The sequence below is a fragment of the Sinocyclocheilus rhinocerous genome, unplaced genomic scaffold (genome assembly GCF_001515625.1).
Source record: "Sinocyclocheilus rhinocerous isolate Xijiao unplaced genomic scaffold, SAMN03320098_v1.1 scaffold295, whole genome shotgun sequence".
NCBI lineage: Eukaryota > Metazoa > Chordata > Actinopteri > Cypriniformes > Cyprinidae > Sinocyclocheilus > Sinocyclocheilus rhinocerous.
The window spans coordinates 16,839-33,207 of record NW_015647035.1 but is presented as its reverse complement, the minus strand read 5'-3'; the positions used below and the strand labels follow the sequence as shown (position 1 = coordinate 33,207).

Sequence of the window (16,369 nt, the reverse complement as noted above, 5' to 3'; positions counted from 1 at the left end):
CACACACACACACACACACACGCACACACTCACACACACACACACACACACACACACACACACACACACGCACTCACTTTAACATCTTCAACCCATACCACTGTTGTTATTGTCAACTAAAACAATAACTTAAGTCATTTTCAATAATTGAAATGAAGCTGAAATTATTTATATATTATTTACATACTTAAAATAAATTATTATATTATATTAATTATAAATATATAAACAATGTTGCCTTTGCAACTAAAAGAAATAAGTTAATATTGAAGTACTAAAATTACTAAAACAAACATTTACCAAAATTATAACAATAATGACAAAAGCAAATAACAAAATTACAAAACTTAAAATAAAATTAAAATAAAAACTTAAAATATATGTATGAAACACAAAAATCACAATATTATAGTACTATTCTATATAATAATTTGTGTTTGTATTTTCATTTAATATTTATATTATTTTATTTTATTGGAGCTTTATTTAAATTAAGAAAAAATATTTTTCATTTAATTTTTTAGACCTCACGTGAAATTCCCGATCACATGGATTTCTGAAATGACTGCCTAGTAATTGAAATAAAGCTGAAATAAAATACAATATTTGATGAAAAACAAACTTTAAAAAATGTAACGTAAAAACTACAAAAAAATTGAAATGTTGCCTTGGCAACTAACCAAAAATAAGTTGAAGTTGAAGTGCTAAAATGACTAAAACTAAAACTATATATATAAATATGATATTATCTCATATACATATAAATATGATATTATCTCATATACATATACATATTATATTATCTCATATACATATCTTACACACACACACACACACACACACATATATATATATATATATATATGTGTGTGTGTGTGTGTGTGTGTATGTATGTATTAAAAAGTAATACAAATGTCAAAAGCATATTTTGACTAGAATATCTGGCATTTTTGTCAATTAATTGTGATCATGTAACCTTTTGTACAGACAGTACAATGTTCTTGCTTCCATTGAAGCTCATGACATTCTTCTGATCATTCTCAAATCGTGTTTCACACAAACTTCTGGAGTTCATGCAGCTCTAGTGCAGCTGTCATTAAAGCAAAAGAGAGACAAACCAAATACTAAGAGATTATAAATTCATATTAAGGAATATTTCATGTTAGTCAACGTGAAAAGCTTTGAAGACCACTGATGTCCTGGGATATGATGATTGAGTCATTGCATATGCAACTTACTGTATATACAGTACAGTGCATACATCTTTACAACCCACAGTGATGTGTGCTAACATTAGCTCTGCCTCCACTCTCTGCTCTCATTGTGACTGCATAATGTCGGGCCCTTCATTACTCATCTTCACAGGAGTAAACGGAGTGAAGCTAGGCCATTTTCTCCCTATATCTGGCCAATCAGAGCACACATCCCCGCTATTTTTGGACAAAACACGTACAATATCAATTCCCTGAGCTGATGAGAACTAATTCTGAGCTAGCTGGTGATGCCCTGCATAGTTCACACACACACACACACACACACACACACACACACACTCACACTCACACTCACACACACACACACACACATACATACATACAGCTGGTCTTTATCAGAGCATCACAGCACTGTGAAGCACTGATTTCTCAGGATTAAGCAGCTATGATTGAACTGATATGGAGTTTTGAGGTTTTCATCAGCTGGATTCAATGAGGAGAGGTTAAGCATTTCTGTTCTTCATGACACCTGTGACTAGAGCAGCAGCACTCTCATTACTTCTGTCCTTCCTCTGAGACATTTTATTTCAGAGCCTGTCTGTTCACCCAAAAATGGAAAATTATGACACAGTTTACTCATATGTCTTTCCAAAACCAGGTAAATCTCATGAAAAAATGTCCAAGTCACACAAGTTCACCATAAAGTTGTGACGTAACTGAAGTAGAGACAGAACTTTACTTCCATATTGTGATGTATATTATTATTATTATTATTGAAAAGATTATTAAAAAAGAAAAAACATGTAGGGCAGGACTTGATTAAATCCATCGGTTGTTGATTGGATGGAAGCAGATCTGAATGTGAGCTTACAGTCGATTGTTTAAGTGGACAAAATGATTGGAGAAATACAGTATCAGTCATTTCAATGGATTGAAATATGATATTTTGATTAAACATTACAAGATCAAATTAAAAAAGAAAGACATCTATGAATAATTTATAATAAAACAAAATAGCATGCATTTAGAAAATGCCATTTCATGCAAACTTTACAATAGAAAAAATTAAAACGAAAATACATTTTTAGGACCAAATGTTAATTAATGTAATGCATCTAGAATCTAGATTTTTTTTTTACTTTTTTCTGATTTCCATTTATTTTAAATAACGATTTCATTACAGAATTTTTTTCTATAATTCCTGAAGAAAGCCATCCATTTTTATTATTTTTAGTCAGTCTAACCAGTCCAAAGTACAACCAATACTACCACGATGTAAAATACTTTAAATAGTATTTTTGTTTAAACAATATTATACATTTTATTTTATTTTTATAGTAATAATACTGATTTGTCATTGTGCTAAAGAGAGGGGCATCCTTAAAATTGTCACAATGCTAAAAAAAATGTAATATTGTGGTACTACAAATAGGCTTTGTTTTCTTCAGTTATTTTTATTTTGGGCTCAGGTATTTTTCTTTATTTCATTAAACACAAAAGAATATAGCCAAAATGTGGGAGAGGCTTCAAACGCGGATCCTTTATGTCCCATGGGCCATAAAACAACAACGTCAGTTTTGAGGAACTACTCCTTTAAATGAGGATGGGAGATGGCAGGGTGCAGCTGAGGACAGAGGACCTCTGCTTGATTCATGCCAATTTTTATACAACTCACTGGTCACATGATCATAAAACCTCACACTGACAGCATATATGAATCTGCTGCTGTGCGATCCACATGAACGTGTGTGTCTGAGTCATCGCTCAAGGCATCTGGTTGGGTATTTTTCATTTAGGGATGTCAGCTGAGTTGAGTCAAACACAATCTCATGTCATATGAGTTTCTCTTTCTGGGACCTTTCTGTTTTTCTATGGCTTTCTCCCTCCCTCTTTCTATCGCTCTTCTTTCTGGCTCTCTTCCATTGGCATGTCAGTTGATTAGATAATGCAAATACATTATTTATAACACTTCACTCCTTCTCAGGCCTTTATGGGATGCCTAGCAACCAGGCAGTTGTATCATACGGTGCAAGGGAGCTGATAATGAGACATAGAACCAGTGTTAAGGCCATTTCATATGAGACGTGGCATGAGTGCGCTTTACGCTTTCACAGGCTGATGTTGCTTTGGTCATCATGCACTTGCACTAAGTCACCATGTTGTAACATGTTACATTTGGCATGCTAGGATGCTTTTTATTGTATTTTTCTATTTTGGGAACCATCTGGTAAGCATGCTCATTCACTCCCAAACTCAGAGGGGGAAATCTAATTGCAATTGTGCAATTTTTAAAAATGAAATTAGCTATTTAAAATGCATTTTTAAAAGCGCCAGGTTTGCTGTATTATTCTTATTCTTATCATTGTAATTAAATAAAAATATTAAAATAAGAAATATTGCTATTGTAAAAGTACTGTTCCACAGTAAAATAAAAAAATCTAGTATTTTACCTTATAGTTTCAAATTATGGTCTAACTGCATTACTGTAAAATTACAGTACTAATATTTGTTTTAACATTTGCAAACGTGGGGGGGGAAATCTAATTGTGATTTTTCTTATAAAATTGTAAAATGCATTTCTTTAAAGAGCTTCAGGTTTGTTGTGCTTTTTTGTAGGGCTGCACAATTTGACCAACATTCTTGTGATTATATATCAATAATAATTAAAAAGTTATAAATAAATAAAAAGTATTCTTAAATACATATATTAAATAAAATATTATAATGTAATAATATTAGAAAATATTACTGTAGTAATATTATTTCACTGTAAAATAAAAAAAATGTTTTATTTTACAGTACTGAAAATTTACAATACTGATATTTATGTTTTCATTTCTATATTTTCAAACATGTATTATTTTATACATTATTATCTTATTTTGGCAGAAAACACTGGATTGTGAGCTGCTCGTGTCAAGTCGAGTCACCTTTATTTCTACAGCGCTTTATACAATACAGACATAAAGCAGCATAAACAGGAAAAATAGCAGATTCAATTATGGAAACTTAACTATGGAGACAATTCAAATCCTGCTATACTGCAGCTCTAAACAGAAAATAGTGTCATTATTCAGCTCAAGCCTGTTCAGTGTTGATTCAGTTTAGATCAATAACAATTTTGAAACAATTCAGTGATAAGCAGCTCTACAAAAGCCAGAAATGCCATGTTATTCAACTCGAGTCAGTTCACATGTGGAAATGAACACAATGCCGCGGCGCTTTGTTTTAAAACGTGTGGCTCATATATTTATTTGATTACATTTTTCTTTGCATTTTCATAATTGTGCTAAGTCATATCGCAGTTTTATTTTTATTTCAATTCGAGAAACAACAGTGAGAATATGAGTCTCTGCATGTGTGAATGTTCTGGCTTTTGTGATTTTCTGATAATCTAGTTGTGTGTTTGCACATGAATCAATGGTGTGTCTGTGTTCCTGTCTGCTTGAATACACATGAATTAGTGTTTGTACTCTGTGTGTGTGTGTGTTGTCTGTCTAGTAGCTGACACTTGTAATCGTAGCTGGTCCCAGCTGGATGGGATCAGTATCCCGTTGGATTAGTAGAGTTCAGATGCAGGGCTGTGACCCTACGTCAGTTCTTCAAGAGGCACCTTTACTACATCACTATATAAAATTGAGCTATTTTATGTCCAAATGTGTCAGCCTCAAGTCTATTTACATTTTAAAACGTACTGCTTGTGCTTTGCTGTTCAGTCCTCCAGGTATAAGACTCATGAACACCAATCACCAGTACAGCCTCTTACTGAGCTGTGATTGGTCCACGGGCCTGTCAGTCGGTGTATTCCTGCAGCTGTGTTATGATCGTTATTTCAAAACATGCCCTGCCTGTGGCTGCTTCTTTCACTTGTATCTGTGAGCGGCTCGTTTCCCGCCTCGCTTTTTCCTCCTCGCTTTTCTCTCTCCCCAGCGGAGTCATTGTCCTCTCTGATGTGCTTTTGAAGTGCCTGCATAATCAGCAGTCATGTGCCCAGAAATACAACTCTGCATTGATGTGTGTGTGTGTGTGTGTGTGTGTGTGTGTGTGTGTGTGTGTGCGTGCTGAAAGAGGGGACGATGAAATGTAATTGCAATGAGCAGTTTATGCTGTTTTTTGGCAGGATTAGGGAATTTCAACAGAATTTAACTCTAGGCATACACACCAACATACACTGCAGTTCTAAACACACTTTTCATGCCATACTGTTCATTTACAATATAAATTACACTGATATTTCAGATTCAAGAAGCTGATAATTCTCATAGTTTTTCAACCTTTGAACATGTTTGATATATTTTGATATTTGTTTGACTTCCAAATGGCTTAAAAGTTTTTTTTTGTTGTCTGTAATTTGTAAAGTAAAAATTCCCCCGCAAATGACATTCTAGAGGAAAATCTGCTGCCCTCTGCCAGGAAGTTGTCAATGGGAAGAAGGTTTACCTTCCAACATGACAATGACCCAAAGCACACAGCAAAACAGACCACACAGTGGTTGAAGGAGAAAAAGGTGAATGTCCTTGCATGGCCTAGTCAGAGCCCAGATTTAAACCCCACTGAAAATCTGAGGAATGACTTGAAGACTGCAGTCCGCAAACGGTCATCATCAAATTTAACTGATCTTGAGCAGTTCTGCACAGGTGAGTGGGCAAATATTGCAAAGTCTAGATGTGCAAAGTTAGTAGAGACAGAGACATATCCCAACAAAATAAAAGCTGTAATTAAAGCAAAAACAAATTAATTTTGTTCAACAAAATACTGACACAAGGGGGTGATCCTTTTTCCAACTCAGTGATTCTGTTTTTTTTTTTTTCTGACATGTTGGTGTTACAGTATATCTTTCACTTGGATGCTATTAGTTGCACTGATTAAATTCAGCTGGGTAAAAACAAAAACCAAACACACAGTCTTCATTTCAGGCTGCAAAGCAACAAAATGTGATTATTTTAAAGGGGGTGTTTCTTTTCACTGTATCTTGATATTTAGTATTTAGTAGTGTAGAATTAACAGATTTTTGCTAATGTAGTCTACCAAATAGTTTGGATCAGTTCATTCAAATAGACAGCCCTACCTGCATGTATGTACTGTATATGTATACATTTTTAAATAATTCATGAGTCTGAGGGGCCTTTTACATGACACAGTTTTCAACTAAAAATGGAAACGTTTTTATGCGTTTTGGCTGTTCATTTATGTAACAAGTGTTTTGGGGTCCTGAAAATGCAAACCTTTTGAAAACAGGTTTCAAAGTGCAAGTTTTTAAAAACGATACTCTGTGTAAACTACAAAAAGGTGGATTTGTGAAACCTGTGATGTCATGCGCATGCGTTTTACGTGTTCAGTCCATGAGCATGCATAAGTGCGCATGCGCGTAGTGTTGCTTTACAAAGTGGCATCGCCATCTACTGGCCTGGCATGAATAATACAGCCTTTTTAGTTTTTATCATGGATCTGTCCAAATAGGGATAGTTTTGACAGCGTTGTCGTCTGCATGCGAAACTTTTCAAAAACGCAAAGGAACAATTTTTCCGTTTCCATTATTGTTGCGTCAACATACCCTGAAACTGTATTGTACTGATTACAAGTTTAAAACTTTCCACTTTACCCATACAAACACTTTTATGTATAGAGTGATGTGGCACATCAGCGAACTGTCACAAACTCCCCACACTCATGTTTTTCTTGCCCACAAGACAAGTCAAATGTTCCGTTCTGTAAAAATACGTCACACGACAAAACAAACAAAAAAGCTTTACTCTCTCTCTCTTCCTGTCTACAGGGGATGTTGTTGGTGCGCACAGGCCGTGCGGGTCTTGGGGAGAAGATGCTGAGGGATGCGATACAGGTGGAGAACACGGCACACGAGGCCTGGAGTGGCCTAGGGGAGGCGCTGCAGAGCAGAGGCAGTGCACAGGCTCCGGACTGCTTCCTCACCGCACTGGAGCTAGAGTCCAGCTGCCCTATACGGCCCTTCACCATCATCCCCCGAGAACTCTGACATGTCTCTCACACTCATACATGTGTGTATGAATCACTGGAGCGAGTGCTGTTCTTCAATCACTTTAATGACACATACTGTATAACAATAACATTGCACATTTAGGCTTTTCACTCTATTGAAAGGGAATGGTCTAAAGTTGTGGCCACATTAGCAAATATCAGTGAAATTTTGCCAATAGATTTGTATAAAGCATTGATCACACAGATATATCTTTCAAATCAAGCAGCTTTCTGTTGTTCAGAATGGCGAATTTGCATGAACAACTTGAATACGAGCGGAATCTGCACAGATTCATGTGGAAATGATTGGATTTCACCTTCAAAATTTCGCCAAACAACTATAAATGTGAACGCACATTAATTCAGTGGCTAAAAGCATGATCACGTTAACGAATTTTAATGGGCATTAAAAAGTCCATTGTGAATTGTGTATGAAGCACTGCTCTCTTTCAAACCAAGCAGTTTTTCATTGCTCAATGTGGTAAATTCACTTGAAAAACTTGAATCTGAAGCGAAATCTGCGTGTATTGTTTTTGCCCTGACACGAAATTCCCAATTTTCTATTGAAACGCCTACGAATTTTAACTAAGCTATAGTAAATGTGACCTTAAACACACTGTCACTTTCAAACCAAGCAGCTTTCTGTTCATCAGTGCAGCAAAATGTGGATGGCGAACCTTTTTGTTTTTTATGTGTCGAAACGTCCAATCGGATTCCTGTTATAATGACTGAATTTCGCAAAATTTCACTGAGCAGTGGTAAATGTGATCGCACCTTTAGGGCCAGATTTACTAACAGCTTGCGCCAGCGTAAACCCTCTGTTGGCATTTAAAAAGTACTGTCAGGATTTACTAAAGATGCATAGTGAAATAGGTGTGGACAGAGTTATTTTTGCAGCTGACCTTATTGCATGTGCATTTGTAGGACTTTCCCTTTCAGACGCAACATTTAGGAGGAGATTATTTAAATGAATCACGCAACATGATTTTATTAAGGGTTGCATTATTCAGTTTACTGGTATTTCCGCTATTATTCACCGCACCAAAAAAGCATATCTTAACCTATTTTGCTCTTGACATGGCTCTGATTGTTGCTGCCAGGTAGAGGCACTACAGAGAACAGAGTGTGCGTGGTAGAAGGGAAAGTATATTTTCCACTCGTATGAATGTATTTGGAATGTAAGATCTGCTTGTTTGCAATCTTATGTTAATTTGCTCTGCTCTTGGTAGATTGCGTTGGTCATTATGGAAATGAGATGTCACGTCTATGTTCTTTAATTTGTGTATTGTCAGTAGATAATCTGCAGAACTTTACATTCCCATCGTAGCTTTTTTGGAATTGCGCTCTTGCGCTAATTTGCCTTGTTTAGTAAATCTGGCCCTTAGTCTGGTGGAAGTTCAACAAACAGCTAATATATTTTACAGCACCTTTAGCATGACGAAAAAAGACATTAGCCCAGGGTTATGTGTAGTGTAAAATGTCTATTATTATATAATACACTGTACACACAGCACTAAAATAGCGCCGCCCTTGTGACCAAAACACATACCAACATAAACACAGCACAGAATGACTGAACACTACCCATTTTCTTTCTGACTGCAATAGTTTTTGCAAATATGCTGCAAAATGTTCATAGTCTTGTTTCTCAGGGAAAAACTGTTGAATTCTTGACTCTTTAGCTTACTTTAAATTCTTTAGTATTTATAAGCCTAATAATCGTCTGTACTATATGTTGTTTAAAAATTGTTCTTCTCATAAAGAGTGATTTTGCAATCCCAGTCTCACTGTTTTCTCTTGTATTCATGCCGTATCAGTTTCGGTCCTGTAGCTCCAACACTTAAGATCTTATGTAATGTTTCCAGTGCTGCTGGTGAAAGCCTTGGTCTTCTTTCTCTGGGGCGGCTGTGGTTGCCTAGCAGCCGGGCCTTGTTTGAGTTTCTGGGGAGGCTGTTGGATCTTCAGCACGTGGGTCTAAAGCCTCATGGAAAACAGCGCTGTGCTATTTTAGCTGGTTCTCTTTGATGACGGGATCAAGATGTTAATTAGGGAGAGCACTGAACTAACGCATAGACCACTGAGTTGAGTTATGTAAGTGTTATAAGTGGGATTCTTGTGTACTTGCACACATCTACAGTATACATGCCTACTGTCTCTGCTGGCACAGATGAACAAGTGTTCTTTAAATGGTAGTTCTGTCATCCTCCCATTTATATTGTTTGAAACCGGTCTTTCTGGCCTCTTTGTTTGTTTTGATATGTGGATGTGATTCAAAGCAATACAATTTTATCGAGCTTTATTTGTTTCTACACTCTAAAAAATGCTGGGTTATATACAACCCAGTGCTGGGTTAAATAGGGACAGACCCAGCAATTGGGCTGTTTTGACCCAGCGGTTGGGTTAAATGTTTAACCCAACCCTCTGGGTAGTAACCCAACCGCTGGGTCAAAACAACCCAATTGCTGGGTTTGTCCCTATTTTACCCAGCACTGGGTTGTATTTAACCCAGCATCTTTTAGAGTGTACTTCTGCATAACAATCATGTTTCACAGCAGGAATAATAAGTAGGTCCCATTAAATGGGTCGATGGTATGATGCTTCTGTCTGTTCTGAAATACATTTATATGCAATTCAAAACTTAAATACACATCCACGTTGAGACAGTTTACAATTGAAATTATGAATTTGAGCTTTCATGACATGGAACGGTTAGCGCAGGCTGTCTAATGCTAAAACCCAATAAAAAATACCCATGCTTTATGGAATTATTTAATTTAATAATTGAAAGTTATACCACCTGATTATCATTTTTTTTGTTAAAAGTGTTTATTAAAAATAAACTCAATAGATTATATTGCTAGAATATTTTAATTAGTACATACATAATTGTAAAAAAAATGTCCAGAGATTCATATGAATAACATGACATGATAAATAATAACATAATTGTTCATTTATTTCTATAGCACCTTTGTAGAGCAAGTGTCACAAAGTGCTTAAATCCAAGATAAAGAGAATTTAAAAAAAAGAAAGAAGAACATACATAGCGAACAAAAAAACAAAACAAAAAAAAAAGTTTAAACAAATGGGTTTTTTAGCAACTTTTAAAAAGTGTCCACATGCAGGGTCCACAGATCTGAGATTCAAGGGAAGAGCATTCCACAACTTGGGAGCAACTACCTCAAAGGCACAGTCACATTTTGCCTTTAACCTGGAGCGAGGAACAACTAGCAAGATACGTTTGGAGGATCTCAAATTCCTGCTGGGATTGTAAGGTTACAACAACTCATTTATATAAGCAGGAGCCTATATGCAATGCTCTAAACCCCAACACAAGAATTTTTAATTTGTCTGGGAGCCAATGTAAAGTGATTACAATTGGTGTTGCGTGAGATCTCTTTGATGACTTGGTTAAAAGCTTAAAAACAGAATTTTGAACCGCTTGTAATCATTTCAGGGAAGAATTACTAAGACATGTAAAAAGAGAATTACAATAATCAAGGAGGGAGGAAATAAAAGCATGTATAATCATCTCCATCTCCACTATTGACACAAATGGCCTCAATTTTGCAATGTTTCTCAAATGATAAAAACAATTTTGAACCAGATATTTAACGTATTGATCAAGACTCAAGGCTTGCCCCATATGAACACCTAAATTACGAAGGGAAGTTTTTAACAGAATGCCAGGACTTTCCATCAACTTAGGGAGAACACCAGGAGGAGCCGAGGTAAGTACTTCTGTTTTTTTTTTCTTTTTTTTTTCAGAATTTAACCTCAGGTATTTTTTGCCATCCAGACGTTTATAAAGTTTATACAATTTAAAAGAAGAGATAATTTCGTAATTTCATGGGGCTTAAAGGAAATATAAAGTTGAATATCAATTCAAAGATGGATCAAGATTTGTTTTCTTGAGAATTGGTTGAACAACAGCTTGTTTAAAATTAATTGGAACATGACCAGATGTTAGTGAATTATTAATTATGGTGAGCACACAGGGACCAATGGTGTCAATAAATTTTTTTAAAAAAGCAGTGCCACATCCAGGGGACTAGAAGAGATTTTCATAGAGCTAACTAGTTTAGTGAGATCTTCTATTGTTATATGAGACAATTTCTCCAAACTTACTAAACTGGAAGTACAAGGTATTTGAAGAGAAGGAATAATATTATCTTGTATATTATTTATCTTATCCACAAAGAAGGAGAGTAAACTGTTGCACTCATCAACTGACGAGATTTGGTTCGTAGGTGAATGGAGGAGAAGCGATGTTATGGTTGGTGTCAATTTTGGGATTATGTCTGCTACTAGATATTAGAATAGAAAAGTACTTAATTCTGGCATGCTTAACCATGTTATTAAACTCCATTAGAAGTTCTTAAATGCTGATACTGAACTAGTAGTCGAGCAGATTTCCACAAATGCTCAGTTTTACGGCAGGTGTGTTTAAAAAGAGCGAGGGGAGGAGTTAAACAGAGGGGCTGCTCTGGATTTCATTGGAGCAACTTCGTCCAAGACTGAAAGGCAGTACTCATTAAAAAGTTGAACTTGAACATCAACACTACTGTTTGACATAATAATGGACAAATTTTCAAAAGAAGCACAACATTTTTCTTAAGAAAGGGTACTTAGGATGCGAGAATTAATTACCTGACTGCATGATGATGAATCTAAATAAAAAAATAAGTCAAATAAAATGCAAACAAAATACGCTGTTTTCAGATGACTCCTCACTTCCAGGACAGCCTCAGCTTCACCTGAATCCCGGTGTTGTGCCCGTTTTCAACCCCCTGCCAAATTATTATCCCCCTCGTTGAAGTCGCTACCTGATTGCCTAAACCTAACCCCATACCTCTACTCCTAATCCCTCCCCCACACCTACTCCTAAACCTCCCAAATAATCTGGCGGGGGTCAGAATTGGGCACAACACCCGACCCTTTTCCCTCGCTTCCTCTGATGTCTTCGGGAACTTCAATGTAGAAAACCACCACCAGAATCACCAGCTGAGTGGACTGATAGACAATAATGACTATGGAATATCAGCCCAGGACGGTGGAACATTATGATCTACCACTGATGATCTTATGTAGGCTATAGAAGAGTTTGGCGATCATACACCTGAACAGCAAGTCCATCATTAAGAAGCAGAAAAAGCAGGACGACACACAGGACAGGTAGGACACAACAGTGTATCAGCATTAAGTTGTTTAATTTTTAACATATTTTGTCATTATGTATTCATTTATTTATTTATTCTCTTTCTGTTAGCGCTTGTGACCTGCAGTAGGAGTGGCAGTGCTGATATATGGGATTATTTGGAGAGGTTGTAACTGATAAAGTCATGCTATCCGTCTCCTAGCATCAGCCTGTATAATTATCCTGACCAAGCCAGCCGAGCGATCCTAGTGTCTTATCACATAACAATGTTCCTGCATGGCTCACACAGGAGACCTGGGCTCATTATGCTGCATACATTTTGAAAGAAAAGGGAATGATTAGATGGAGGCCTTTGAAGTGGAAGCTTGTTCTTTGGGATTTTCTTAGTTAATCATTTAATGGAGCACAACAACAGGGTCCTGGAAGTAAAACTCCCGCTCATGTTCTCCATAGAGAAATTGATTTTGTACAAACCTTTTAGGACAGAAGTACCATGAGCTCTGAAATTGTTAAAGGGACAGTTCACCCAGTTCAGTCTTATTTACTCACCCTCGTTCCAAACCTGTATGAATTCCTTCTTCAATGGAACATAAAAGAAGAAGAATTTGGAAGAATGTTCCGAGAACTTCAAAATATTTTCTTTTGTGTTGCGCAGAAGAATGTCATACAGGTTTGGAATGACATGAGGGTGAGAAAAGAAGACAGAAATTCCATTTTTGGGTGGACTATCAATGTGCCTTCAATTTTGTTTAAGTTAAGGGCCACAGTCATGCTGGAGTATGGGGCCTTCCACAAACTGTTCCCACAAAGTTGAAAACATAGCATGCTATAGTCTTGGTATGCTGAAGCATTAAGTGTTTCCTTCACTGGAAGTAAGGGGCCTAGCCCAACCCCTAAAAAACCGCCCCATCCCATCATCCCTCCGGTCAGGCAGGTAACGATCTGCTGGAATCCGCCAAAGCCCGACTCACCCATCTGCCAAACAGAAGCATGATTCAGTAATCAATCATAGAACAGGTTTCCACTGCTCCAGAGTCCAGTGGTGGCATACTTTACAGCACTCAGTCTGACGCTTGGCATTGTACTTGGTGAGGCTTGCATACAGCTGCTCGGCCATGGAAACCCATTCCATGAAGCTCCTACCGCATGCTGTTCCTGCATGGCTTGATCTTATATACTTGTGGTAATGGGTCTGATTAAAATACACCTCAATTCAATAATTAGGAGGTGTGTCCAAGTACATATATAGTGTATATACATAGCCTTTATTGAATAATTCAATGATTTCTATTCTTTATGCAGGTCTATTTTTTTTCTTTCTGTTTATGGTGAGGCTGAATTATGACTTTAAATAAATGAAATTATTATGAATTATGAATAAAATTGTTAGTACCCAAATAAAATCATATAATGAGTAACCAAACTGTGCTGCTCAACATATCCTCCTGAAAGTTGTTTAAGAATGTCCATGATCATTGCCCTATTTTGTAAAATTATTGTGAAATAAGAGAAGTTTGCCGGAGAAAAAAATAAATGTCATGTTCATTGTTGCACTCTATTAAATATCATGTTAATGCTTTTAATTGCGTCAGCACATGCAGGTCACCACTAAACAGCGTGTTTGTCAAGTTCCTGCTCATTTGTTTATTCATCTGGACTGATTATGTGCTAATAAAACAAAGCGATCAGCATTCTGAGAAAACCTTCTCTCTCAGGTTTCACTCTGCTGTGTGTGACACTGTCCCGGGCCTCGGACGGCTCTCTGGTTACTCACAGGTGGCAGGTCAGCCCTGCTGCTCCTGCTCAGACTGGGGCGGGACCCTGGAGTCGTGGAAGGTCAGGTGTCCAGACTGAGTTACAGCCCTGACAGCTGTCTGCCCACTGACTGAGTTTTTTTTTTGATGATGATGAAGGTACAAAGGTATGATGCTGGAAAATTACACAAACCAATGACATTTTGTGTTTGTGTTATTGGTGTTTTAAATGGTGTTTTTAAATGGTGAGCGTGATTTGACCAAGTACAACATGTTCCTGGATCAACATCCTTGTTGATCCTGGAACATCATTCCAATCAACCAATCAGAATTGAGGGATAACTTTTCAGGAAATGTCAGTTTTAGGCTTACGATCAGGGTTAGGTGCTTCTACACCCTTGTTAATCAGCTATCATTTCCCTCTGATTTTAGGAATAAATTATGGGTAAGGTTAGGTTTAGGGGTAGGGATTGGGTTAAGTCTGTATTTCTCGACAGTAATGTTGATCCAGGACCAACAAAAGATGTGGCTGAAGCTTACTATTAAAAAATGTTCCTGACAGGGTTATTATAGTTAATTAAAAGCCATAAAATACATTAAAATAAATTTAATTACTTGAAATAATAAAAAAAAAAAATTATTTATCATTTTCATTTAGTATAACTTGATGTATTCAAATAGCTAAAACTGAAATAAAATGAATAAAAAAAATAAAAAGAGACAAATTTAGACGTTTATGAACAAACTAAAACTAATAAAAATGACAAAGACACACAACACCATTACTAAAAGCTTAAAATTTAAATATAAATATGAATAAATAAGAAAGTAATTCAAAATATTAATAAAAACATTACAGTGTCTCAATTATATACTGAAAAAAAAGGGATTTTATTCTAATAAAATTTTTTATTTAACATTACTGAATCATCCTAAATATTAAGTTACACCAACATAACTAAATTTAACAGTAAGCTCAGGTAGAAATTGCTTAACGATTGCAGGTGACCACTTTTTACAGTGTACTAAAATAACACAATCTGACCGAACAATTATACAGCACATTTCAGCATGAATTATTTTATTAATCCGTCATAATGTGAGGCAGTTACAAAAAGATGGGGCAATTAAAAACTTAAATTATTAACTAACTTTAAATTACAATTATGATATGACTACTTAAATTTTTTTGATTGTTACTGAATCAGTTTCAACAACTACATGAGTTTTCAAGGTTGTAACCTTGCATTCACCCTCACATTTGGTGTGCTCAATCAGTTGTTGTTCTCAGGATGGACAAAATAAGCTGTTTCATAATTTGCGTTGTTCATATTTCAGTAACAATAGTACATCTCCCCACTGTCCTGAACCCAGAACATCCTCTTTAAAGTATTATGAGTCATATAATAAACCTGTGATGTAGTACCAGCACCTGTCCATTGCAATGTAAAATGATACAAGGCCTTCTCGTGTGATGTTGACTCTGAACATGACCCTGTTAAAAAACACTTGTGCGATTGCATGAATCCCTACAGCGTCACCTGACTGCACACTAGTCTCGTTCACATTCTATTTTGGGAATAATGGAAATGTTCACCATTTTAGTGGAACAATAACACTTACTCACGTTTCTTGGGCACGAGTATACTAATTTTGTACTGACTTTGTGCAGTTGTTGATTTGTCACCAATGGTTTTGGTTTCCCCCATTTCTTATCGCTTTTATAAAACAAAATATTTGAGCAACATCACACGAATAGCCGTGTGATATCGCTCTATTTCCGCATGGCTGTGATTCAGCCGTAGGCACGAGATGCATGCATTTTACTGATGTCTCTCACTCTCTCTCTCACTCTCTGTAGGCCACATTATCAGTATCATTAATGTCAGCAGAATTATTCAGGGCCTCAGAAATGGAGTTAATCTAGCTATTGGTGTGAGAGTGTTGTAAGCAGCTGTGTTATTGTGTGACACTGACCTCTTTGTTGAGGCTGAATGAGTTATGCGTGTGTGTGAGTCATTACAAAACTTTGTGGATTATATGGGCGGTCAGTTCATGGCATAGCAGACATAGCAATGAGACCTTCCCTTGTGAAAATAAATGTATTGAATGTGCACTAGTAGTGTACTTCAATCTTAAATCTTAAAAGTAGATTTTAAAAAATATGGATAAAAAGATAATTTTCCGTTGAGACAACCCAGCCAGCATTTCAACAATTATTCATGGGTGAAGCAACGTCGTGGATC

The 16,369-nt window shown here is 36.3% G+C and overlaps 1 protein-coding gene across 1 annotated transcript in view; it reads left to right on the top strand.

Moving 5' to 3' along the window:
* The window catches only part of LOC107708367 (tetratricopeptide repeat protein 7A-like), a 34,831-nt gene extending 27,622 nt beyond the window's left edge, over positions 1–7,209 (top strand). Inside the window, exon 20 of the mRNA XM_016512566.1 lies at positions 7,013–7,209. Coding sequence (XP_016368052.1) covers positions 7,013–7,209 — 197 coding nt within the window. The remainder of the gene's footprint in view (positions 1–7,012) is intronic.
* Positions 7,210–16,369: the final 9,160 nt, after the last annotated feature.